The sequence below is a fragment of the Lolium perenne genome, chromosome 4, assembly GCF_019359855.2.
Source record: "Lolium perenne isolate Kyuss_39 chromosome 4, Kyuss_2.0, whole genome shotgun sequence".
NCBI lineage: Eukaryota > Viridiplantae > Streptophyta > Magnoliopsida > Poales > Poaceae > Lolium > Lolium perenne.
The window spans coordinates 288960604-288986900 of NC_067247.2; the positions used below are offsets into that span (position 1 = coordinate 288960604).

Here is a 26297-nt window from a genome sequence, read left to right on the forward strand (position 1 = left end):
TTTCCTAGCGTGCCTTTTCCACGCAGTCTCCCCTCATAGCGCGATTCAGGAACACCGATCGGCTTAAGGTCAGTAATAAAGTCCACACAAAACTCAATGACCTCCTCTGTTCCATAGCCCTTGGAGATGCTTCCTTCTGGCCTAGCACGGTTATGAACGTACTTCTTTGAGACTCCCATGAATCTCTCAAAGGGGAACATGTTGTGTAGAAATACAGGACCGAGAACGCCAATCTCTTCGACCAGGTGAACTAGGAGATGTGTCATAATATTGAAGAAGGATGGTGGGAACACCAACTCGAAGCTGACTAGACATTGGACCACATCCTTCTGTAAATTTTGTAGAGTAAGTGGATTGATCACCTTCTGAGAAATTGCATTGAGAAACGCACATAGCTTCACAATGGGTACTCGAACATTTTCCGGCAGAAGCCCCCTCAATGCAACCGGAAGTAATTGTGTCATAATCACGTGGCAGTCATGAGACTTTAGGTTTTGAAACTTTTTCTCTGACATGTTTATTATTCCCTTTATATTCGACGAGAAGCCAGACGGGACCTTGATGCTACTCAAGACTTCAAAAAAGATCTCCTTCTCCTCTTTGGTAAGAGCGTAGCTGGCAGGACCTTGATACTTCTTTGGATTCAGGTTGTTTCCTTCGTGGATACTTTGCTGGTCTTGCCGTGCATCCGGTGTATCTTTTGTCTTCCCATACACGCCCAAGAAGTTTAGCAGGTTCACGCAAAGATTTTTCGTCACGTGCATCACATCGATTGCAGAGTGAACCTCTAAGAATTTCCAGTAGGGTAGCTCCCAAAATATCGACTTCTTCTTCCACATGGGTACGTGTCCGTCAACATCATGCGGAACAGATTGTCCGCCAGGACCCTTTCCAAAGATCACTTTTAAATCCTTGACCATATCATATATAACTTCCCCAGTAGGGCGGGTAGGCTTCGTTCGGTTATCTGCCTCACCTCCGAAATGCTTTCCTCTCTTTCTTACGTGATGTTGTTTTGGAAGAAATCGACGATGCCCCAGGTACACATTCTTGTTTCCCAAATAATTACTGTCAGTCTCACCTAAACAGTGTGTGCATGCATTGTATCCCTTGTTTGACTGCCCTGAAATGTTACCAAGAGCAGGCCAATCATTGATGGTTACAAATAACAACGCTCGTAGGTTAAATTCCTTTTGTTCGTGCTCATCCCACACAGGTACACCTTCGTCACGCCACAACTCTAAAAGTTCTTCAACCAATGGCCTCAGGTACACATCAATGTCGTTGCCGGGTTGCTTCGGGCCCTAGATGAGCACTGGCATCATAATGAACTTCCGCTTCATGCACAACCAAGGAGGAAGGTTATAGATACATAGAGTCACTGGCCAGGTGCTATGACTGGAGCTCTGCTCCCCGAAAGGATTAAAGCCATCTGCACTTAGACCAAATCTTAAGTTCCTTGCGTCATCTGAAAATGACTTGAACTCTCTGTCGATTTTTCTCCACTGCGACCCGTCAGCGGGGTGTCTCAGCATCACATCTTTCTTACGGTCCTCTTTGTGCCATCGCAACAACTTGGCATGCTCTTTGTTCTGGAACAAACGTTTCAACCGTGGTATTATAGGAGCATACCACATCACCTTCACAGGAACCCTCTTCCTGGGGGTGGACTCGCCCTCAACATCGCCAGGGTCATCTCGCCTGATCTTATACCTCAATGCACTACATACCGGGCATGCATTCAAATTCTCGTACTCCCCGCGGTAGAGGATGCAGTCATTGATGCATGCATGTATCTTCTGCACCTCTAATCCTAGAGGGCAGACAACCTTCTTTGCTTCGTACGTACTAGAGGGCAATACGTTCTCCCCTGGAAGCATCTTCTTTACTCCCTCCGTTCCTTTCTATAGTGCCTATAAATTTTTGGCATTTGTTTCAGAATATAAGGTTCTAGCATAGCTTTTTTTCAATTACCCCCTCCCCGTTCAGCTCTCAAATCGTTCAGCTCCCAAAATTGTTATGGTAAGTTAGGAAGATATGGATTTCCCAAATTTTATGTTGATCTCAAATCGTTCAGCTAGGGGTCTTGTGTAAAAAATACTCTTGCGCTAATTTCCGTGCCAAAAAACAATAGGCACTACAGAATGGAACAGAGGGAGTATTATTTTCAGCAACTTTTCAAATCCCTTGTCAGAAGTACCATTCTCTGCCTTCCACTGCAGCAATTCCAGCGTGGTACCCAGCTTTTTCTGACCATTTTCGCAATTTGGGTACAACAGTTTGTTGTGATCCTCTAACATTTTCTCCAACTTCAACCTCTCCTTTTCATTTCCGCAGTTCATCTTCGCATCAAGAATGGCCCGACCCAAATCGTCATCCGGGTCATCAAAAATCGGCTCATCGAAAATGGGCTCTTCTTCAGCTTCGTCTTCCCCCATTCTACTATCACCGTCTTCAGTGAATAAGGGATAGTTGTCACTATCCTCTTCTTCTTCGTTGTCTTCCAATATAACCCCTCTTTCTCCGTGCTTGGTCCAACAATTATAGCTGGGCATAAAACCGTTGTCCAGCAGGTGGACGTGAAGGGTCTTTGAGGTAGAGTAATCCTTCATATTCTTACAGGAACTACATGGACAATACATGAAACCATTCGACCGCCTGTTTTCCTCAGCCACGTTGAGAAAATAATGCATGCCATTAATGAACTCGGGATGGCACCGGTCACCGTACATCCATTGTCGACTCATCTGCATTTTATATGTATATGAAAAATCATTAAGTACACAACATCGTGGATATATGAGTGACCAACTTAATTAATATTCAAGTTCATCACATAAAACTAATTTTTTTTATTAAAAAGAAGAGGGGCTCACCGAGGTGGTACCGTGCCGGCTAGGTGACGACGCTGGCGATCGACGGCGGTGAGGACGGGGATGATACTAATTAAAACCTACAAAACATACCATAATTTCAGCTCAAATTTCATATAAAAAAATAAAATCCCTAACTTAGGCATTTCATCGAACACCTTGCTAGCACTAGAAAAATAGTACGAGTTAAAACTACCAAAGAAATGAGCTAAATTAGGAACGCCGGAAGGAAGGATGATATTGCTAACCCTTGGATAGATGTATGCCGTTAATCTTGTTAAAATGGTGGAGAAAAATAAAGATTATTGGAGTGTGAGAGGTGCAAAATATTTGGAAATGTGAGAGAGGATGAGAATTGGAGAATGAGATGCAGGGGGCTCGGGCGGGGTGGCGCGCGCTGATATAGGGGGGACCCTTTAGTACCGGTTCCTTAGATGAACCGGTACTAAAGGTGTAGCCCTGGCCCCACCTCCGCCTGGAAACTGGATAGGAACCCTTTCATACCGGTTCGTAACACGAACCGGTATAAAAGGGCCATAACGAACCGGTATAGATGTCCCACCCCTGGAACCGGTACTAATGCCACCTTTAGTACCGGTTCGTAAGGGAACCGGTACTAAAGGCTTAGATGGATGCTCCATTTTCTACTAGTGTGGTATGCTACGGCTGAAACCGCTAGTACCAAATGAGGAGTCTTGAAAATTGTGGTCGAACTCATTGATACGGTGTAAGTCAATGGGAGGAAGATATAGTTACATACTAAATGTTTTCTCCATTGGACGATGAAGGCGTTCAACCTTCTGCCTTATAGATTTGATAGTATTGTAAAGCTTCATCTTCTCCGAGGAGATATACATAGTAAAATGTAGTAGAATTGCCAATTAAGTAATGTCATGAAAAGGTTAATTTCACCTTTAGTCAACAAATCATTCATCTTATATACATTTGAATGTATAATTTCAGTGGTACCAAGTACATGTGCTTACATCATTAGTCGACATGTTTATGTCCCTGGCCAGAAAAATATTATCATCAATAAGCACATGTGCTTGCTAGCCTAACATTTCTATCGTAAGGCGGAGATGAAGGGAGATGCAAGAGAAAGATGGGGGTTACAGCCTGAGCTTGCCTCCATAGTATCCTTAGGGCATTTAGGGGCCTTACCTTTGCCTTTTTTTTCCCCTTATGCACTTTCTAAAATAGAATTGCACAAAATAAAGCACACCATATTAATGATGATAGTTAGAAAAGAGGAAACGTGTATTATATGTCCAATTGAGTTATGAATGAAGAAGACGACTTTGGCTCATAAACTTGCAACTAAAAACAGAGAACCTGTGTAATTCAAAGACGGTGTAGTGCCAGTAAGGCATGCACCCCCGCTCCTCGGTCATCATCGCGGCGACCAGGGGAAAACCCTACCCAAACGTGCCCGTCCTCCCCCTCCCCCTACCACTAACGTTAGCTTGCACCGCTGGGCAAAGCCTATGTGGTGTCGGTGGCGGCGGATCCCCTGGTTCCTGCTCGCGAGGAGGGTTTTGCGGGGTAGCTTCGATCTGGCGGCGGTGAACTCTAGAGGCAGACCGACAAGTTACTCGCGCGGTGGGTTGGCGATCCAAGGCGGTTTCTCGTGGTGCATGCGGCGGAGCTCGGCGGTAGCTTCTACATCCCAGTGGTGGAGTGGCGACCTCAGGGCATCATGGCTGCAGTGGTGGCTATTTTTTACGGTGAGTGTCAACGCTTGGGGTGCGGCGGAGGGCGGCAGGGACGACACGCCTGGGCTCCCTGGCCAGATCAGGGCCCCTTAGGGCCTGATTTGGGCCATGCGGGCCTGGCCGTGATGCTCGCAGTAGCGTGTGGAGCCTTTCTGCTCCGTGCTGGAGTGGGACACTAGAGTTGGTCTGGTTGGGAATGGCGTGGGCCGGGTAGGTACGATGGCGATATGCTCTTGCAGGTGGACGGTGGCAACGGCCATGACGCTGCAGCGCGACCACGAGGCTAGTCGGGCCCGGTTAGCCTAACAGACCATGCTGCTGGGCCTAGTCGGTGATCGCCTTTGATGATGGAGGATTGATCTCGTCCTAGTACCGCGGTGTGGCCAGAGGCCATATTCGGGCTTGTGAGTCTAGAGCTGGCTGTCAATGGCTGCGAAGTGCGATCAACGGGTGGATCAGCTCTGCCTGCCTACTGCACTTCTCTTGTCCACACGTGGTCTACACCGACAGACTAGTCTCGTGGTGAGCTACCCTCCATCCTTAGTTCCAAGCGCGAGGAAGCCAGGGCGGCGGCCCTGGAAGGTGGACTGCACGTCCATCTCTATGGTGAGAGACGTGGTGGTGGTGATGTTCTTGCCCTTAGGTTGTTTGGATGGCAAGGAACAGATCACGGGAGATCCTGGAGTTGTTGGCGCGGCGTACTAACCCCTCCCATATCGTGTTCAGGAGTCCAGACTCTAAGACATTGCGCGGCTCGAGGTATCAGTTGTGTGCGTAGATTTTTCCGAATGAAAGCTCAGGGTTTTGATCCGTACGTCGGCGACGCCTGCGGGTGTCGTACCCCTATTGGGTGCGGCGGTATGGCTATCTTTGCTGCACTATGGCTCCATGTGAAAACCATTGACTTTGTGGTCTCGACGACTGTGGCGTATGCGTCGTTAACCTCTTGGGGGCGTCTTTGTGGAGCTCCGATCCTCCCCGGTCTCATTTCGATGGCTTCGGCGGCAAGCCTTGGTTCTTCTTGGTCTTTCTTTTATTTATCTTTGAACTTTTTTGTAAGAGGTTCTCCTTATCACTTTGTATCGGTTCGGTGGTGTGTGACTGTATTTATAAAGCGGGGCAAAAGGCTATTTCGAGGAGTGTAATTCAAAGATATTATTTTATTCCGAAGCAACACCATGAGAACTTGCATAAGAAAACTGACACAACTTGAAAGCAAAAGCAACATTTAAAAGTTACAAATTGCAAATACACATGCTCCTTAACTTGTGAAGTCCACTCCCCGATCCAGAAAAAGCATGGAAACACCGACGTGCATCGTATGTTTATATGTGATCCCGCTCAATTGATCAGATAGGTTTGCTGTAGGCCTCTGGGTTGGCGATGAGGTACTCCTCAGCGGTCTTGAAGATGCCGGTGAGGGAGTGTTTGGCGGAGTTGAGCTGGTCGTCATTCACCTCTACACCAGGCATCAGCTTGCATGCCCACTGCACCTTCACGACACAGCCGCCCTCAGCCGTCGGCTCAACCTTGATTTCCGTGGTCGCCGTCTCGACCCATACGCCGATCCCGGCTCCCTCGATGAGCGTCGACTTGCTCTCGAATTTCTCAACGTCAACGAAATCGAGCCTCTCCTTCATGCAGCTGAAGGGCATTTCTGCAGGAATCACACATCTGTAATTGGTATGTGCTCCTCCGTTTGTGACATTAGAGAATGCAGAACTTAGCATATATGCGTGTACCTTTGGTGAAGTGCAGCTCCCTAACGCTGCTGGCGTGGCCGTCGCCGAGGACGACGTGGGCGCTGGCCACGATTTTGGGAGTGAGCGTGGGGGCCAGCGTGTGCCAGTCCATGACGGCGGCGAAGAAGAGCCGAGGCGCTGCGACGGATGACACGATCTCGTGGGTCCAGCTATTGGGGGCCGCCATTACGAACTTTCAAGCGAGGCCTTCGCAGGGACTGCTGGATCGGAACTTGCTCACGAACTGCTGTATCGGTTAGTAGTTTGCTACTGCTTGTTTGCTCGTAGGGGAGCGATTGGTCAGGTTTAAATAGATCGTTCTATACCATGAGCTTGGCCAATTGGTAACTGAGTTGCTTGCATGTTGTGTATGCGTCCTTTCATGTGGGTTGGTTACCATACGAGTCACCTGCACGTCGTTGTACCAGCATTTTTGGATGATCGGAGGTTGGCGCCGGTTCGGTCGAATCTGAATTATGAACAGGCTATATTTGTTGACTTTTCACGATTTTTTCTCCATTACGCGCATTAGGTTGTTGGGAATGACCTTTGTACGTGGCAAACCTGAATGCATTTTCGTCGGACACGGCTCCTCTAACGTGCTTGAGGCACCCGTAATATATAAGCAAATTATCATATAAATTAATCTGAACTAATACTCGACAAATCATGACTACATAAATAGCTAATGAACTAATCATGCATATTAACATAGTAGATGAACGAGAACCAACCTGTGATTGGATGGTTAGGAGGGCAGTGGCACCCCCAGGCCATCAGAGTTTAAATCCCAGATTTGACACTTTAGTGTCTCATAAAGGCGGAATATTCTTCAGTGGGAGGCGACGTTCCCATCAATAGCGAGGCGCCTGTGGTAACTTCGTCAATCTCAAAACCCGCCGGATCAGTTCTTCAACGCAGTCTCTTGGAGGTGCTCATAGGGGTAGGGTATGTGTGTGTGCGTTCATAGGGGTGAGTGTGTGCGCGTATGTATAAGCGTCTTTGATTGTACTGTGTTTCGTAAAAAAACAGAGTAGATGAATAGATAGCATCCAGACAAGATAAACCAATCGCATTTACTGTAAAAAGTAGTACTAGAAACTCTAGCAAGATCTGAAACGAGGAGGACAGAAACGCATACCGTCCAGCGTTAACGGCAGCAGTATCAAGAACGGCGATGTTGGCGGCATCCTGGTTGTTGTCGCCCATGTTGAGGTTGCCGAAGAGGTTGTCGTCGTTCGGGAACCTAATTGCCCCTTACCCGTACAGGTCTACGAGAGGCAGAGTTCCGGAGGCCTACTGTCCCGCCGCTCGGTGCACACCGAAGGACGGGATGAGGTAGATGAAGGTGGCGGTGCAATGAACTGGAAAGAGGCGGTCGCATATGGTGTCTCGTACATGGTAGGGTCTGCGTCCGCGCTTATGTAGTGCGGTTCGGGAAGATCGTTGGACGCAGCCCACGTACGAGTCCAAGATCCAGAAAGACCGGAACGAAACGGCTGCGTTAACGCGTTCGTTAATAACTCGTAATTGATTACACAATTAATTTCCCGAACAGTAAAAAGATAAGCTCGGCTCGGCAAGATTCCCGCCGTGTGTCGTGACGAGGCATGGCGAGGCGGACGGCGGATGAGGAGGAGTGCGCGAGGGCTTTCTCTCTTTTCACCCACTTACTAGGACTAGAACAGCCCACCTTATATACCACTCCAACTCTTTCCCAAGTAGTAATGTGGGACTAAACTTTAGTCCCACCCCTTACCATTTCCACATGGGCCAAGAGAATTTCAGAATTTGTATTGTGATATGGGCTAAGGCCCAAGGCAAAATTCCAGCAATCCCCCATAAAGTCTCATTGACACATCTAATACCATTATTCTAGAATCATTGTTTTATATACCGGTGCACGGTGGAGACTGTTAAGTTGAACTTCCACTAAGAACTTCATATTACACTAGTTTGCAACTTGAATAGTGGACTACGCCTTGAACTGCAAGTTTTTTTGCGAACTAGCTTCACACAAAGCCTAGATCGATACAGGGCTGCCGCGAGGCTTTCTCGTGGTGTGGAGCTTATACGTCATACTACAGGGCCTTTCATGAGTTTATTACAAAGCACCCAACTCTCATAGATTGCGACGTCTAACAAACAGACTCACATAGGTGTGTTCTTCAGAAGATGTTCTGCAGGATAACATCTTTGCTTGAATAAGGCACTTAGAACATATTAAGATAAATATCAACTTGACATGCAGATCAGGAGAGTATTGCATCTTCACGGAGAGGGTAAACTCAGTATAGGGATACTCTCCTCCCAGCTGACTAACATTTTGTCTTCCAGCTCTAATTCGCGGGATCTCCGATCACATAGAGTGGGTTACCTATGTAGGCAACTCATAGTGTGGGTCTCAAGCCCATCTCTCTCGATGCATTCTCTATCACATTTCGTGATAGACCCTTTTGTTGGAGATATGCCCGAGAGGTAATAATAAAGTAGTTATTGTTATATCTTAGTGTTCATGATAAATGTTTACACCCCATGCTATAATTGTATTAACCGGAAACATTAATACATGTGTGTTGTGTAAACAACCAGAGTCCCTAGTAAGCCTCTCGTTTAACTACCTTGTTGATTAATAGATGATCATGTTTTAATGATCATGAACATTGGATGTTATTAATAACAAGATCAGATCATTAGGTGAATGATGTGATGGACACAAACCCATAGTAAGCATAGCATAAGATCAAGTCATTAAGTTCATGTTGCTATAAGCTTTCGATACATAGTAACCTAGTCCTTCGACCATGAGATCATGTAAATCACTTACACCGGAAGGGTACTTTGATTAGATCAAACGCCACTTCATAAATGGGTGGTTATAAAGATGGGATCAAGTATTCGGAGAGTATAAGTTGAGGCATATGGATCAAGAGTGGGATTTGTCCATCCTGATGACAGATAGATATACTCTGGGCCCTCTCGGTGGAATGACATCTAATTAGCTTGCAAGCATGTGACACGGTCACAAGAGATGACATACCACGGTATGAGTAAAGAGTACTTGTCGGTAACAAGTTTGAACTAGGTATGGAGTTACCGATGATCAAACCTCGGACAAGTGAAGTATCGCGTGAAAAAGGGAATTGGTACCGTATGTAAATGTTTCAATCGATCTCTCGTTATCGCTGAATGTGCGGGAGCCATTATGGATCTCTAGGTCCCGCTATTGGTTATTGATTAGAGAGGAGTCTCGATCATGTCTGCATAGTTCACGAACCGTAGGGTGACACACTTAAGGTTCGATGTTGTATAGTAGATATGGAATATGAGATGGAGACCGAATGTTGTTCGGAGTCTCGGATGGGATCCAAGACATCACGAGGAGGTCCGGAATAGTCCGGAGAATAAGATTCATATATGGGAAGTCATTTTCAGGGTTACCGGAAAAGTTCAGGATTTTTCGATATTGTACCGGAGGTTCTAGAAGGTTCCGGAGGGTACCATAGTGGGCCCCACCTATCCCGGATGACCAACATGGACCAGAGGGGTTGCATAGGCCCACATGGGCCAGGCACACCAGCCCCACAAGGCACATGTGGCTGGATCAAGTGCATAAGATCAAATCCCTTGAAAATAGGGACTTAACTTGGGGGAAGTCTCCCCCCTTGTTTTGGCCGATCCTAGGGCTTGGAGGAGGGGCCAAGGCAGCCCCCCACGCCTATATAAGAGGGAGGGGAGGGTTGGGGTGCAGCACATCATTCCCCAAAACCCTAGCCGCCCCTCTCTCCCTCCTCCTTCTTCCTGCGCAAGCTTGGCGAAGCCCTGTAGGAATTTCTCCTCCACCACCACCACCACGCCGTCGTGTTGATGGGATTCCGAGGGGATCTACCACCTCCGCTTCCTGCTGGAACAGGGAGAGGAAGGTCTTCATCGACACCGTACGTGTGACCAAGTACGGGGGTGCTGCCGGATTGCAGCACCGGAACGATCGTCTACATCAACCACGAGATCTGATCTCGTTAAGGCTTTGGATCTTCGAGGGTTAGTCTCTCTTCTATCTCGTTGCTCCAATCTAATAGATTATATCTTTACTTTTCCATAGATTGGATCTTGGTTTTATTCGTCTTTGCGGTAGAAATTTTTTGTTTTCTATGCGGCGAACCCATCACCTTTGTGAAAGGATCTGCCAAGTTTCTAGACGTTTGGGTATAATCCAACGTAATAACTCTGGAGTTTCTCATTTTTCTGACAGATTTCAATCTCCTCTTCATATGCCTTGATGACTTCATATTATACTTAGAACTGTTTACTTTGATGATCACAGTTTGATTATCACAGTTAATAGAAATAGCGGGTATTGGTTTCTCAACCAGAGGTAAGTCCATCAAGAGCTCGCAAAGCCACTCTGCTTCAACAGTGGCAATGTCTAGTGCTGTGAGTTATGCTTCTATTGTTGACCTCGTTAAGATGGTCTGCTTGCAAGACTTCCAGGAAATAGTGCCACCACCAAGTGTAAACAAATAACCACTCGTGACCTTAGTATCATAAGCATCAAAAATCCAATTGGAATCACTATAACCCTCAAGTACCCTCGGATACCCAATATAGTGAATATCATAGCTCACAGTGCCTTTCAAATAGCGCAACACTCTCTCAAGAGCATGCCAATGAACATCTCCAGGTCTTGATACAAATCGAGCCAATTTGCTTACAACAAAAGAGATGTCATGCCTCGTGGCGCTGGCTAAATACATAAGCGAGCCAATGATTTGAGAATATCTCAATTGATCTCTAGCAGCTCTTTTGTTCTTTCGAATTAGCACACTAGGATCATAAGGCGTTGGAGAAGAATTGCAGTGGCTATACCCGAAGCGACTCAATATCTTTTCCACTTAGTGGGATTGAAGCAATGTAATTCCACCATCGTCATCCTTGAGAAGTTTGATGTTTAAGATTACATCAGCTACTCCTAAGTCCTTCATTTCAAAGCAACGAGATAGGAAGTCTTTGACCTCCTTACTGACAATAAGGCTGGTCCCAAATATCAATATGTCATCAACATAGAGACAAAGGATAACTCCCTGCCCCCACCATGGCGATAGTATACACACTTGTCAGCTTCGTTTACAACAAAGCCTTTAGCGGTTAAGGTTCTTTCGAACTTCTCATGCCACTGCTTAAGTGCTTGCTTAAGACCATACAAAGACTTCAACAACTTACACACCTTTCCTTCTTGACCATCTACTACAAATCCATCAGGCTGCTCCATTTAAATTTCCTCATCGAGCTCTCCATTTAGGAAAGCTGTCTTAACATTCATTTGATGAACGAGAAGTCCATGTGAGGCAGCCAAGAAAAGTAGTACTCGAATAGTGGTCAGTCGAGCTAAAGGCGAGTATGTGTCAAAGAAGTCTTTGCCTTCTTTCTGTGTATAACCCTTGGCCACAAGTCTTGCCTTGTACTTTTCAATAGTACCATTGGGCCTAAGCTTTTTCTTGAACACCCACTTGCATCCTACAGGTTTGCACCCATAAGGACGATCAGTAACCTCCCAAGTTCCATTAGCTAAGATGGAATCCATCTCGCTACGGACAGCTTCCTTCCAGTAGTTAGCATCCTGAGATGCATAGGCTTCTGAAATAGAAGTGGTATCATCCACGAGGTACACAATGAAATCATGACCAAAGGACTTTGCATTCCTCTGTCTCTTGCTCCTTTTGGGAGCTTCATTGTCGTCCTCCACATGATTATCATAGTGTTCTATCGCAATGGTAGGTTCAGGAATTGTAACTAACTCCTGACTTGATGAACTAGGCATCTCCTGATTTGATGAGCTATACATGTCTTTCATGGGAATGATGTCCTCAAAGAAAGTCGCATCATTTGACTCCATAATTGTAGCAACATGCATGTCGGATACCTCAGATTTCACTATCAAAAATCTATAGCCAGTGCTATGAAATGCATATCCCAGAAAAACACAATCCACGGTTTTGGTCCAAGCTTGCGCTTCTTGGGTCACATTCACTTTCGTCAAACAACCCCAAGTACGTAAGTATGAGAGTTTCAGCCTTTTCCTTTCCCATTCCTCAAATGGAGTAATGGTTTTGTTCTTTGTGGGAACACGGTTTACGACATGACACGCTGTCATTATCGCCTGCCCCCACCATACCTTGGATAGACCCGATGTATCTAACATGGCGTTAACCAAATCAGTTAGAGTATGGTTCTTTCTTTCGGTCACCCCATTAGACTGAGGTGAGTAGGGAGGCGTCCTCTAATGGATAATACCATGCTCCGCACAAAAAGAATCAAACTCATTGGAAAAATACTCTCCACCACGATCAGACCTAAGCCGTTTAATCTTTCGATCAAGTTAGTTTTCTGCTTCAGCTTTATAGATTTGGAAGTGATTGAAAGCTTCATCTTTAGATTTCAGAAGGTACACATAACAATATCGATTGGATTCATCAATTAAAGTCATGAAGTATCTTTTCCACCTTTTGTCAACTCGCCATTCATCTCACAAAGAACTGAATGTATGAGTTCCAGCGGTGACAAATCTCTTACCTCAACAGTCTTGTGAGACTTGCGAGGTTGCTTAGCTTGCACACACACTTGACACTTGGAACTCTTGACAGTACTAAATTTTGGAATTAAATTCATATTGGCTAGTTGCGTCATGCACCAAAAATTAATATGACAAAGTCGTGAATGCCAAATATTGGACTCACTATCATTTCTAACATGATTAATAATTTTAGTACATAAGTCTGATAAAGATAAGCGGAACAAGCCTCCGCACTCATAACCTTTTCCAACAATTTGTCCATACTTAGAACTTTATTGGACTCAAAAACCAACTTAAAACCATCTCGACATAAAAGCGATCCGTTGACGAGATTCTTATTGATGGGGGGAACGTGTTGCACATTCTTCAGCTGGATGGTCTTCCCCGAAGTAAACTTCAGATTTACCGTACCAACACCATGAACAGAAGCACGTGAGCCATTTCCCATCAGCACGGAGCAAGTCCTTGCGACCTGATAAGAAGAGAATATGGAAACATCAGAACATACATGTGTATTGGCACCCGTATCAATCCACCAATCAGGAGAGTTACATACTGAAAGGACAGTAGGGGAAATACCGTACCCAGCGTCCTTCATCTCAGTATCGCCAGCAATAACAACATTAGCGTTCTTGCCGCCGTTCCCATGCTTATCATAGCGATTAGGACAATTAGGAGCCCAATGGTCAGGCTCACCACAGACGTGGCAAGCCCCTTTCTTCTTATCAGTCTTCTTCTTGAAGTTGATTGAGTGTGAGGCCTTGTTCTTACCATCAAACTTGCCTTTGCCTTTAGATTTGTTCTTGTTCTTGAAATTGTGGATTGGAAGTTTGTCTTCTGTACCATATTGGCACTAGAACCTCCCTCAAAATATCGAGCACGTGTGTCCTTTGCTCTTGCCTTTTCTTCCACATGTAGAAACCCAATGAGAACCGAAACGGCCCGCGAACTAGGGTTTCATCGGAAACAAACTGTGCTTCAGATGGTAGAAATCCCCCAAAAACTTACATGTGGCCCAAATATGTGTATGAAAGTGTGGTGGGAGGTTGAGACAACCAATAGTTAATCCCCGTGTGTGACCCACTCCATAGACATGCGTTGGCACTTAGGAAGGTTCTAGACTTAGAGTGAGAAACTCCCACTTCAAGTCAACCGGGAGTAATCTTGTAAGAACTTGGGCTCAACTTTGGTGTTATATGAGTCCATGAACTAACCAAACACAGATCAAGAGAAAAGTCCATCGATCGAGTTGTTTGGAGAATCTAAGAGGAGTAGACAACACGGGGCCCACGGGCTAAGATTTCACCGGAAACCGCGCTTCGCTGGTTAGAAATCCCTCCAAAACTTGGATGTGGCTCTTATATGTGTATACAATTTTGGTGGAAGGTTGAGAGAGCCAATAGTTTAACCTTAAGGATGACCCATTGCACAACCATGCACTGTCACTTAGGAAGGTTCGGATCACCCCGGGTGAATTTGGTGAGAACTTAGGATCGACCTTTGTTTTATTGTTCCTATGAACTTATCAAACACAAACCAAGAGAAAAGTCCATGCGCCAGCCATCATTTACAAAATTTAATATAGGTAGACCACACGGGCTTGAGAGATATATAGGGTTTCACCGAAACCGCGCATGGCAATGCGAGCGTCTAGCACTATGCGGATGCCTGACCCTGATTTTTCGGGTTAAAATCGAAGCCCGCCATGACGACGTTATCACATTGACCTTAGGGTGCGGCTATACCGACCAATCTCGCCTTCCAACTCTCGTGAGCAGAGTCCATGTATAGAGCATGGACTTTGGATTGTTGCCATGTCTTCTAGTGGTCGGCGGCTTTAGCCGGAAGCTTCTAACCGGTAGAGGCTTGGCCTACAAGTTTTTAATTTGCCAACCCGTGGGTATTTCGTATCCATGTCTTTGGGTATCTCGAAGAGGCACATAGAGGTTTTAAGGCAGTTCTTTGGCAATTGGCATTGATGACAAGTTGCGGTGGTTGAGCCTTTTGTCGCGAATCCGCGTGTGATGGGCCGGCCCATCACCTATCCTTGCATAGTAATGCTTCGTCTAATTGTTTAATCGTGTAGAATGAGCTATTTTTACCATTTGTGATTTACAGTCTACCTAATGCACCTCAAGGAGAAAAAATCGGCAAAAAGTTCAACGACTTTTGCTCAAGCTGACCATAACAATTATAGAGCCATGTGTGGTCACTAGCCACAGCAGTTCAGAAGTCAGATAACGTTTGAACCAACGCCAACCTCCGATCATCGAGAAGCGCTGGTACAACGACGTGCAGGTGACTCAGATGCTAACCAACCAATAATGGAAGAACGCATACACAACATGCAGGCAACTCACTCGCCACTTGGCCAAGCTCATGGTAGAACTATCTATTTAAATCTCATCGATCGCTCCCCTAGCAGCAACCAAGCAGTAGCAAACTACTAACCGATACAGCAGCTTGTGAGCAAGTTCCGATCCAGCATTTTTTCCCTGCCAAACCCTCGCTTGTAAGTTTGTAATGGCGGCTCCCAACAGCTGGACCCACGAGATCGTGTCATCCGTCGCAGCGCCTCGGCTCTTCTTCGCCGCCGTCATGGACTGGCACACGCTGGCCCCCAAGCTCACTCCCAAAATCGTGGCCAGCGCCCACGTCGTCCTCGGCGACGGCCACGCCAGCAGCGTTAGGGAGCTGCACTTCACCAAAGGTACACGCATATATACTAAGTTCTGCATTCTCTAATGTCACAAACGGAGGAGCACATACCAATTACAGATGTATGATTCCTGCAGAAATGCCCTTCAGCTGCATGAAGGAGAGGCTCGATTTCGTTGATGTTGAGAAATTCGAGAGCAAGTCGACGCTCATCGAGGGAGCCGGGATCGGCGTATGGGTCGAGACGGCGACCACGGACATCAAGGTTGAGCCGACGGCTGACGGCGGCTGTGTCGTGAAGGTGCAGTGGGCATGCAAGCTGATGCCTGGTGTAGAGGTGAATGACGACCAGCTCATCTCCGCCAAACACTCCCTCACCGGCATCTTCAAGACCGCTGAGGAGTACCTCATCGCCAACCCAGAGGCCTACAGCAAACCCATCTAATCGATCCAGCGGGATCATATATAAACATACGAGGCACGTCGGTGTTTGCATGCTTTCTTCCGGATCGGGGCGTGGACTTCACAAGTTAAGAAGCATGTCCTTTTAATTTGCATTTTGTAACTTTCAAATGTTGCTTTTGTTTTCAAATTGTCCCCTTTTGCTTATGTAAAAGTTCTCATGGTGTTGCTCGGGAATAATTAAGATAATGTCTTTGAATTACACATTTTCTAGTTGCAAGTTTATGCTGTTTGAAGATGTAGAACCACCTGCCAACTGACACGATCGCTAGAATCACCGCTGCCTGTGAAAGTCGAAGAACCCTAATATTTGTTTTTTTTTTGTATTATGCTAATCCTTGTGGAGTATATATAGAGGTACACTAGATGGAGAAACTTGTAGTACAAGACGGTGAAGAGTCCAGAGTCCTATGTCTGTCCTAACTCGTCTCATATATCATATTCTAACATTTCTCATAAGTCGTAGCGGGAGTGAATCGGACGATTGCATCTGGATTTAAAATCTCACACTTTCGTTGTGGTCTGTCATCATCAACATCCTCTTCTGGTGCCTTCTCTTTCCTCCCGCACTCACAACGGGAGTGTCGTGGATGCTGCTAACAACGCGAATGTTGTGACTTGAGTTGTCGCTGATATGTCACTAGATGTAGCCATGATGTCGAGGTACCCGAGATTACCCGTGGCCAAGATATTCATGGTCAATGATGTAATCATCGCAGGTGGTGTAGCCATCTTCGCCAGAGGAACACAAAGATGCGCGATGGACGGGTCTGCTGTCGTGGAAGAGCAGCCTTGCGGATGTCGGATGGGCGCATTCTCGGGGCATCTTGACAGAGGACACATTCATAAGTGGATCCACCGGTTTTTTCAGAACTGGAGGAAGGCCAACAGGAACACAATGGTTTTGTCAGAACTGTTTTTGCGGTTGTTGGGGCTATCACAATAGTGATGTCAGGTATCGATGCAGTCTTAGCCGTCGAATGCAGTCAGTGCCATCATCGGTATCATGTCCTTTCGCTTGGCAATACTACTGTCAAAGGGCACTGGGTTGTATGTCCATCAAGTGGATTTTGTAGCGGCAGCGGTGCGGTGTGTCAAGGATGATGTCGGCGAAGACCATGCTCTGTTGTAGACCGCAACGATCAATTTGCATTTCTTTCCACACCGGCTTGGTGCGTGGTTGGCGCTGATGTTACTTCTCGTGTAGTGCTTGACGATCGATGGACTTGACTCGTTTTAGTTTGACTCGGTGATGTATAGATTTCTAGGTGTCATTGGGGCGACGGTGTACATGAAGTCGATGAAGCCGCTTTGGAGGAGTTCACGTGGTTGCAGTTACCGTTGGTGTTGTATGTGTTGCCGCTGATACCTTAGGTGTCGCAGGTAACATGCAGGTGTAGCTGGCCTGTCGGAGTTGTCGGGGCAGATCATCCACGTAGTGTCGTACATGATGTGCATACATTGAGTGTTTTTTTTAACAGTGGGCCGGTCCTGAAGGACAGAGAAGCTTTCATTACTAGCAGTGGAGTTACAAATTACAACGAGGGCTAGAAGGAAGTAATAAAATACAAGGAAGCCCTCACTTTTTGTATAAAGGACCCTAAATTAAAACATAAAATCAATCGGGGGTACAGCTCCTTCTCCACTCATTTGTAGGGAAAAGACTACATGTCGCGTGCCAAATTGGACTATTAGTCGCAGCCCCGGCACGCGACTGGTACCTCGCCAGTGGTAAGAACCTAATAGTTGCGCAGGACCTAGGCACGAGACTAGTAATCCCTTTACCTGTCGCATGCGCTTCCCGTCCGCTGCTATTAGTTTAGTAGTCGCGTGCCCTGGGGCGCGCGATTAGTAAAACTAGATGATACCCCGCGCGTTGCTGCGGAAATTTGTAGCTCGGATTTTGAAATAAAAACATGTGATTTTGGCTTGCTTGATGCAAGTGATCTAGGATCACAACACTTGTGAAGCTCAAATATTACAGCTAACATAAAAGTAACTACTAATTTTGAATTTTTATTTGCTTCATCTACATTTGAATTCAATTTGGCTCCATTGAACACATATGCTTGCATTTTGATTGAATGAACACAGAGTTGGATGTGCTCAAACTGATATAGATGGGTCATGACAAAGGTTTAGAAGAATATAAATGCACCATCAATTCATCATTGATTTTTTGCAAAACAAATGGAGAAATATCTGCAAATAAAAGATAAACTAAAAAGAATTGCACATATAACTGTATGTGAAAAGAGAGGTATTTACTACTCCCTGCCAACCCATTATGCATCATATACATATTGCCATGTTAAATAACCTGGTTTAGCTCACCCAAAGAGTGTAGAATTTCAGTGTAGCCATGTGATTTGATACCAAAATAGGTTAAGCAATAAAAGTACGTAGAATCCTAAGTATGTGGAAGCATGAAATTTCTGCTAAACTTTCATCAATACAAACTATATGTCCCAATGGATTAACTTTGACCAACAACATTTTTTTCCGAAAGAAATCCCCATTGATCTATGTGTACAAAAAAAAGCCTATACAATGCTGATACACGTCGGAAATGAAATGAAAGGAAAAATCTACTATGATGACAAGACCTTTCATTAAGCCATGGAAATGATGGCCACAATGCTACAGATTATGTATGTACCACGGAGAAGGCAAAAACACTATCATTCATGTATGAGAAAAAAAGTTCAAATCGCCGAAAACGCTACATAATATCTTTTCTGGCATCTTTTGTTTCTGAACCCTTGAGTATTGTCGTCCGTGGAAGATAACAAACCTGCGGGATGAGCGAAAAATCAAACACCCAGAATGCAAAAACATATGAAGCAGATGGAATAACAAAACAGATTATCAAAAGTCGCTTGAGAGTGCACTAAAGTCATATGTAGTTCCCGCTGTATTATGAGGCATCCTAAATTCAGTAGAACTGTACTGATCAAGCCTGTAACTTCTGTACAAATCCAGAGAAGATAAAGTTGAGGCCACTCAGTCTTGTTACTTCAAGGATAATAATGCAAGTTCAGATGCTGCCACTTTAACTGAACAGAAATGGCATTGCATGTTTCACTAATTAATAAACTTCAAGTGGAAATGGTTCAACCAAACTGGAAAATTTCCAAGGTGCCAACGTTCAGATCCAAACTTCTGCCAATAGTAATCTGGAGAAAATAGTCTTTGAAGTAAATCTGCAATGGTAGGATAAAAGTGGATTAGTATTTTTTTCCAAGTTATAATAGTTTTTTAAGGGAATCTGTAATGGAAAAAGAACATGAATGAGTTAATACTTTCCCAAGTCGCTAACAGAGAGGAAGCCATAAAATTTCGGAAAGATAGACATAAGAAAATAAAGGTTAATCCCAAAAAACTAAGCCACCTTCCAATTGGGCACTCGTATTCTCCAAACAGCTTTCTCGCCAATAAAAAATTTCCTGGACAATCCGTACAAATAAAGTACAAATTTCAACAGCTAGAACAGGGACATGTAAAGAAGCTGCCAAATTTGCTTCAAGAATAGTATACATTAAAAAGAAGTTGACCTGGAATGATGGAGATTGGTTAAACATGCCACACAAAAGCTTTCACCATCTGAAAAGCACAATAAGAAAACTGTACTGAACTGAGTGAGAAAAGCGGAGGTTGCAATTGACAGAGCGTTTTGAATTCCAGTTTAGCAACTCAAGATTAGAATATGCATACCAATGGAAGAAATACCCGCGAGTGATCTGAGAATCCAAGAAATCCGGAGGAATTGAGAGGGCCAAAGGTAGCAGGTGATTGAATCGAGTACAATCGGGTGCGTCGATAAACGTCGAGCCGTACTCCAGCAAGAGATGAACCTGCGAGATCCGAAACGTATGTTGAGGGACCGCGAGAAACTGAATGAGGGATTAGAAAGGGGATCGGACATGTACCAGCGTTGAGGGTGCTTCGCGTTGTGGCGGCGAGAACGATGTCGCTCTGGGTGTCGATGCGTACGGCAGCGGGACATCTTTATAAGGTGGACACAATTGCTGCAGCATATGAGCTCAATTGAGCAGTTTGCAGTCCTTCAATGCTCGGATTTATCAGGTCTTTTGATGGCAATTAACTTGCAGTGGCAGATTCGTGGGGAAGAGGAGGGATTTTCGCGGCAGCCGGGGAAGACGAACAAAGATATGGGGAGGAGAAGGGATTTTGACCGCTGACCAGGTCGACGGAATGGGGGATGGGCAGGCCGTCTTCCAGGCATGCTTGGTGGCCCATGTCGGCCGGTACCGTACTTGGCGGCCCATGTTAGTGGGGAGCCATGCCCAACAACGCGTGATGAGACTGTGCGCGTGCGGACGGTTTTGGAAGAAATGGAGTGACGTGGCTTCACCACAGGCCAGCAAAATCAGTAGCGGGGGATTGCTATTTAAAGATAAAAGATGCTACCTGCCGTGTGCAGGCCGTGCCCGCTTATATTAGGATTTAGTCCCGTGGGGGCACACGCGGCTGGTAGGTCTTACTGGCCGCGTTACCTGCCCGCCCGCTACCACTACTTCGTGTTGGGTTCCAGTTCTGCTGATACATGCCAGCTTATTCCAGCAATTTAAACAATTCAAATCAGGTACTGATGTAGGCATTACCCTTCGGGTACCCAACATTGGTCTACCTCCTTCGGCCCAACAAGGGATCCATGAAGATCATTGCAGCCCATGATGGACCAATACGCCAGTTACGATGAAGGAAAGGTAGAAGGAGACGGATTCATGATGAACAAGGCGAGGAAACGTCGAATGTTGGAATATCAGATTCGATCTCATTGTAACATACTTGAATCCGAGCAGGACTCTCGGACCTGGCCTCCTATATAAAGGCCAGGAGATGGCCCACCGAAGGACTTCGAAATCATCCTACACAATCTCGTACGCACCAAACCTAGAAGCCTTGCCTTCCGGTGAGTTCATCACAACGCTTTCTATCGGCTGCCCCATTGTAACCTTTTTCATCGATAAATCAAGATCAGACAAGCAGGAGGGGCCCGAAGCTGGGTAAAATCTCGCCTTCTGTTTTACCTCATCAAGGGCAACAACTACAAAGGCTACAAGAGCAGGATGGGCCCATTGTAACCTGTTTTACCTCATCGAGGGCCCCGAACCTAGGTAAAATCTTGCCTTCTGTTTGTTTGGTATCTGATGTCTCGTGCTAACTTGCAGTATCCCGTCAACCCTAAGCCCCTCATGGTGGGTATTGCCAAGAGCCCCCTCATCAGGTACATATAACAGAATTTATTCACATTAATCAAACCTCAATAGAGTACCAAACTAGTACATCAAGTTCATCACAATATTACACAAGTTAGTATACATGTAGATACAACTAGCATGCATCTAACACATTAGAATCACATACAACACAACTGCAATCACAAGCAACATTGTAGAGACTAAGATGGTCTTCTTCCAGTTCTTCTTCCTTTGTTCCTCCTTAGTCTTTTCCTCCGTCCTCTCTTCCCCTAACAGGTGTTTCATGTATCTAGATTCCGCTTCAGCTTTGCTCTCTTGTACCATTTGTAGTTGTTTCCCTTGAACCCGTTCACTTGCTTCAGACAGTCATCCCACTCATCGTACACTCCTAGAGCCCTACCTTGGTACACGACATACCACTTCTTCGCCATCTCTATACCCAAGATAGATGTGTCATATGCCAAAGCCATTCATAAGCCAAGCCATAGATAATTAATATGCACCATAATGTTAGGCAACAACAACAAAAAAGTTCGCAATACAAAGGAACATAACTAAGGATGCATGATTCGTCATGCAAAAGCATCATAAGTTTAGGAATAAAGTTTACATCACAAGTTCATAGTCTCAGAATAAATTTAAAGAGAAGACCATAGTCCGAAGATCATACTAAAGTTTATTACACCCCACGAGTGCATCTTCACTTGACCGATTTCGCCTTGAATGGGAGAATGCCACCTAGTGTGTTGAATTCCCTGGCGACGGGTCAGGCATTAAATATTGCCAGTAATATCCATGTCATTTAAAATCTTCTTCTTGACGATCTAGCTCGTCATCGTGCTTTTTGGTCGACAAAGTACGCACTAAAGTTAATAAAATTGCAAGTAGTTAGTAATATAGAAAATTTTGGCATGATCTTTTCTAAAATAAGACATATATGGAGTGCTAGAAATGTGTTGAAATAGAAATGAATCAATATTTCGGCAAAACATTAGCAACTCATTTACGTCATATATATAGCATGTATCATATACATGTCCCATGTCTCATGATCATAAACAATTCACATCATTGTTTGATCATCAACAATACACATCATTTTTGTCTCATTATCAACAATTCACACCATTCTTGTCTCGTTGTCAACAACACAATTCAACCACTAGTTCACGGTCGGACATTTCGTCGAGGAGTTAGAGGGCGCAGTCAAAGGTGGTCTCAAGAGGAGAGGTGGACGCGCGACTCACACTGTGTGTGGCGGACAAGAGCTAGACAATATGGGGAAGGCGCACGGCGGAGTGGACCTCCTCCCTCGGGCAGGTCCGGCGGGCAGCGGTGCGACTAGGTCTAGCGGACGGCGGTGCGAGCAGCAGGTCAAGCATCGTGGAGCAAGGCGGTTGGCGGCGCGTGTTGGAACAAGGCAGTGGGTGGCGGAGTCTGGAGCTAGGCGAGCAGTGGCGGCGCGCGGCGTCGCGAGGCGGTCGACAGCGCGCGAGTTTCGAATTTATGCCCGAATATGGGCGCGGGAGTTCCTTAAACCGAAAAGAGCGCCCACGTGGCCACGCTGCGAATAAGTTAATAGCAGCGCGCACCCTAACGGGCACGCTACTGGTAACTTATTGGAAGCGCGTCTCTTTGGTATCACGCGACTGGTATCTTCCTACATCGCGTATTTGCCGCCACACGCGACTGGTATCTCACTGTGCGCTTAATTAAATAATGAAAAACCACGCACATACATGGTTTCGAAATATGAAAAATAGTGATACATATAATATAGATGATTATACATGGATGATTAATTAATTAACTTGGCCAATACATGCACTACACCACTGTGCAATTAGTTAGATATATGCTTATACAAATTTTAGAAGAGTACACTGATAAATATATAAATAGCTTTACTGCTTCATCGTTTGACAATCATCTTCTTCTTCTTACGTTTTTTGCTTGATGTTGAATAATTTAACCCCATATCACGACTTCTTCTTTTGAACGGACGACCTTTCTTAGGTAGTTTGGTTCTGCCTATTCTTGGAGTATATGGTGTATCATCATCTTCTTCTTCTTCTTCTTCTTCTTCTTCTTCTTCTTCTTCTTCTTCTTCTTCTTCTTCTTCTTCTTCTTCTTCTTCTTCTTCTTCTTCGTCTTCTTCTTCTTCAATATTTGGGTCGCCGTATTGGTCTAATTCTTCCTCGTGGGCAACTCCATCCATTCAGACGATGTTCCTATTGCATCTCCTTACGACAACCCGACTAGGTTTAGTCGGGTCGGTTATGAAGAAGCATTGAGCTACCTGCGAGGCTAATACCCATGGTTCATTCTTGGCTGTGATGTTCGCCCCAACATTCTTGGCTTGGGCTGGTAGTATATTCATGGTAGTGAAATACTGATTTTATTTTATGATATTCTTAGCCCACCTAACACGGAACATCGGCATATTGAACTCTCAGCTCTCCTCGATCCTTCTGTAGTATCTATCCTTTTTGTCAACTGTGTAGGATTCCATCGTTACCCCTGAGTTCTGATGTTCACTATTTTTTTATCTTTATGCTAAGTGTAGAATGTTTACCCGTTGATATCGTATCCTTGATAAGTCGCAATGTTGGTCGCGGGTCCCTGTTACAAGTGCATCCGTAGAAGTCATTGGCACGGGATTAGCTAGAAGACGTTTGATACGTCTCAAACGTATCTATAAATTTTGATGCACCATGCTTGTTTTACACCAATTTATATATATTTTGCTCATACTTCGTTGCACTTTTATACATTTTCCGGCACTAACCTATTAACAAGATGTCAGAGTGCCAGTTTCCTATTTTTTGTTGTTTTTGTATTTCAGAAAAGTTGTACAATAAATATTCATGGAATTGGACGAAACGAAAAGCCAAAGTCAATATTTTACCGTAACGAAGACATAGTCCAGAGGAGAGTCGAAGGGGGGCAGCAGGGCGGCCACACCTGCCCTAGGCACGGCCTAGCCCTGGCCCGCGCCTAGGGGTGGTGTGGGCCACCCTGGCCTCCACCGACATCACCCATCCACCTATTTAATCATGATCTCGGGAAAACCCTGAAGACCCGAGACTCCATCCACGAAAAGTTTCGTCGCGGCCGCCACTGCAGAACCCATCTCGGGGGATTCTGAAGCTCTTCCCGGCACCCTGCCGGAGGGAGAAATCATCGCCGGAGGCATCTAGTGATGGGATTCGTAGCATAGAAAACAAAAAATTTCCTACCGCAAGAACGAATAACAAGCCAAGATCCAATCTAGAAGATGGTAGCAACGAGAAGATCATGAGACTAACCCTCGAAGATTTCCAAAGCCTACGAGATTAGATCTCGTTGTTGATGTAGTCGATCACTTGCCACTTTCAAAAGCGCGTAGAAGATCTTGACGGTGCCACAGTCGGGCAGCACCTCCGTACTCAGTCACACGTTCGTTGTTGATGACGACGTCCTTCTCCCCGTTCCAGCGGGTAGCGGAAGTAGTAGATCCTCCTCGGAATCCCGACAGCACGGCGGCGTGGTGTCGGTGGTGGTGGAGATCTGCGGCAGGGCTTCGCCTAAGCGCTGTGGGAGAAGATGGAGGAGGAGAGAGGCTAGGGTTTGGGAGAGAGGGGGTGGCTAGGGGTGCCGGCCAGGGGGGCCCTTTGGTGGTGTGGCCAAGAGTGGCTGCACCCTCCCTCTCCTCCTATTTATATAGGTGGAATCCCTAGGGTTTGCCCAAAGTGTTCGAATAAGACCCCAATTCAAAAACTTCCATATGGACGAAACCTAGAGGGACAGGGACTCTCCCTTCCCCCCTTGCTTGGCCAGCCAAGGAGGTGGAGTCCACCATGGACTCCACCCTGCCACTTGGTTGGCTGGTTAGGGTTGGTGGAGTCCAATCGGGACTCCACCTTCCATGGTGATTTCTTCCGGAAGGTTCTAGAACATTCTAGCGCCTTCCATAAATGCACCGGATCATTTCCAAACTAGGAAAGTGACTTCCTATATCTGTGATGTGTTTGGTGTCCATTTTCGAATGATTCGATTGATTCGAGATACCACCGATGATACATGAAATTTGGAGTGATTTAGTCATACTCCTTCCTAGGCGTATAACATGCATACTCGTAGTCTTCATAGTCACCGTCGTTGTACTGATAGTCGCCGACTTCTAAGTTGCCGCCATCGTCATCGCTGCCGTCGTCGCTGTCGTCGGGCGGCGCTCGTGGCTCGAACTGAGGGTAGCGCAGGCGGGGGATATCGCCGGCCATGATGTAGTCCATGACGCTCTGTAGAGTCCGGCTGTACCACCATAGCCGACGGCCGGCCTCGTGGAAGTTCCCAGGAGGCAGACCATCCTCCTCATACCTGGCGAGCGCCCTCTCACGCCGATTGATGAAGAAGGCGTCCCAAGTATGCTGGTTATCGGGATGCCAGCGGGGATTCATCCGCTGCTTCGGCGTGAGATCGAGGTAGTAGTGGTTTGTGATGGCCACCCGGCGCGCAATACCCTGAGGGACGGGAGGGACTGGCACGCCTCCGGCGCTTAGGCTCTAGCCGACGGGGACGCGGTAGCCCGGTGGGCAAGGGTAGTTCGACGCGCAAAGCTCCTCCACCTGATGGTAGGTTAGAGTGGGTACGGTGGAAGCCATAAGAGAGTGATGAGAGATTGTAGAGATGTGATAATGCTGGCCAAGCCGGGCTACATATATGTAGTGAGAAATGGCGGGAAAAATGGGAGCGGGAAGACAGGAGGCGGGAAGAAAGTGACGGGAAGAAAGAGGCGGGAAGACAGAGAAGAAATGGCGGGAAGAAGAGGAATCCAGAGCTGGTCATCTAACCTTTAGTCCTAACTGGTGGGTGCAACCGGGACTAAAGGTGGTTTTGTGTCATCTAAGAAAACTGTCGGTGGGATAAGGACGTTTGGGTAAGCTTTAGTCCCAGCTGGAGGGTGCAACCGTGACTAAAGCTGTCGGTAGGATAAGGACGCGTGGGTGGACGCACTGCTCGATGAGATAAAGCATGTAGCGCACGACGCCCTGTCGGAGGAACAAGACAAA

The 26297-nt window shown here is 46.0% G+C and overlaps 2 protein-coding genes and 1 long non-coding RNA gene across 3 annotated transcripts; 1 reads left to right on the forward strand and 2 right to left on the reverse strand.

Moving 5' to 3' along the window:
* Positions 1-5728: 5728 nt before the first annotated feature.
* Positions 5729-6618, reverse strand: LOC127348963 (pathogenesis-related protein 1). The gene is made up of 2 exons (XM_051374806.2): positions 6331-6618; positions 5729-6245 (listed from the first exon to the last, which is right to left on the reverse strand). The coding sequence occupies exons 1-2, from the start codon at positions 6515-6517 to the stop codon at positions 5938-5940; spliced, it is 495 nt and encodes a 164-aa protein (XP_051230766.1). The 5' UTR covers positions 6518-6618; the 3' UTR covers positions 5729-5937.
* Positions 6619-15316: 8698 nt separating this feature from the next.
* Positions 15317-16223, forward strand: LOC127348964 (pathogenesis-related protein 1). Its single transcript, XM_051374807.1, has 2 exons — positions 15317-15611; positions 15697-16223. The coding sequence occupies exons 1-2, from the start codon at positions 15425-15427 to the stop codon at positions 16002-16004; spliced, it is 495 nt and encodes a 164-aa protein (XP_051230767.1). The 5' UTR covers positions 15317-15424; the 3' UTR covers positions 16005-16223.
* A 2241-nt stretch (positions 16224-18464) lies between these two features.
* LOC127348965 (uncharacterized) lies at positions 18465-20214 on the reverse strand. The gene is made up of 5 exons (XR_011756850.1): positions 19951-20214; positions 19736-19875; positions 19576-19645; positions 19413-19467; positions 18465-19224 (listed from the first exon to the last, which is right to left on the reverse strand). It is a non-coding gene; the product is annotated as an uncharacterized lncRNA (long non-coding RNA).
* Positions 20215-26297: the final 6083 nt, after the last annotated feature.

Excerpts from the sequence above, each read along its gene's own strand:
- LOC127348963 (XM_051374806.2), bottom strand. The coding sequence starts at position 6,517 with ATGGCGGCCCCCAATAGCTGGACCCACGAGATCGTGTCATCCGTCGCA. Across the intron at positions 6,246-6,330 it reads GGAGCTGCACTTCACCAAAG|AAATGCCCTTCAGCTGCATG; the intron begins GTACACGCATAT and ends TGATTCCTGCAG.
- LOC127348964 (XM_051374807.1), top strand. The coding sequence starts at position 15,425 with ATGGCGGCTCCCAACAGCTGGACCCACGAGATCGTGTCATCCGTCGCA. Across the intron at positions 15,612-15,696 it reads GGAGCTGCACTTCACCAAAG|AAATGCCCTTCAGCTGCATG; the intron begins GTACACGCATAT and ends TGATTCCTGCAG.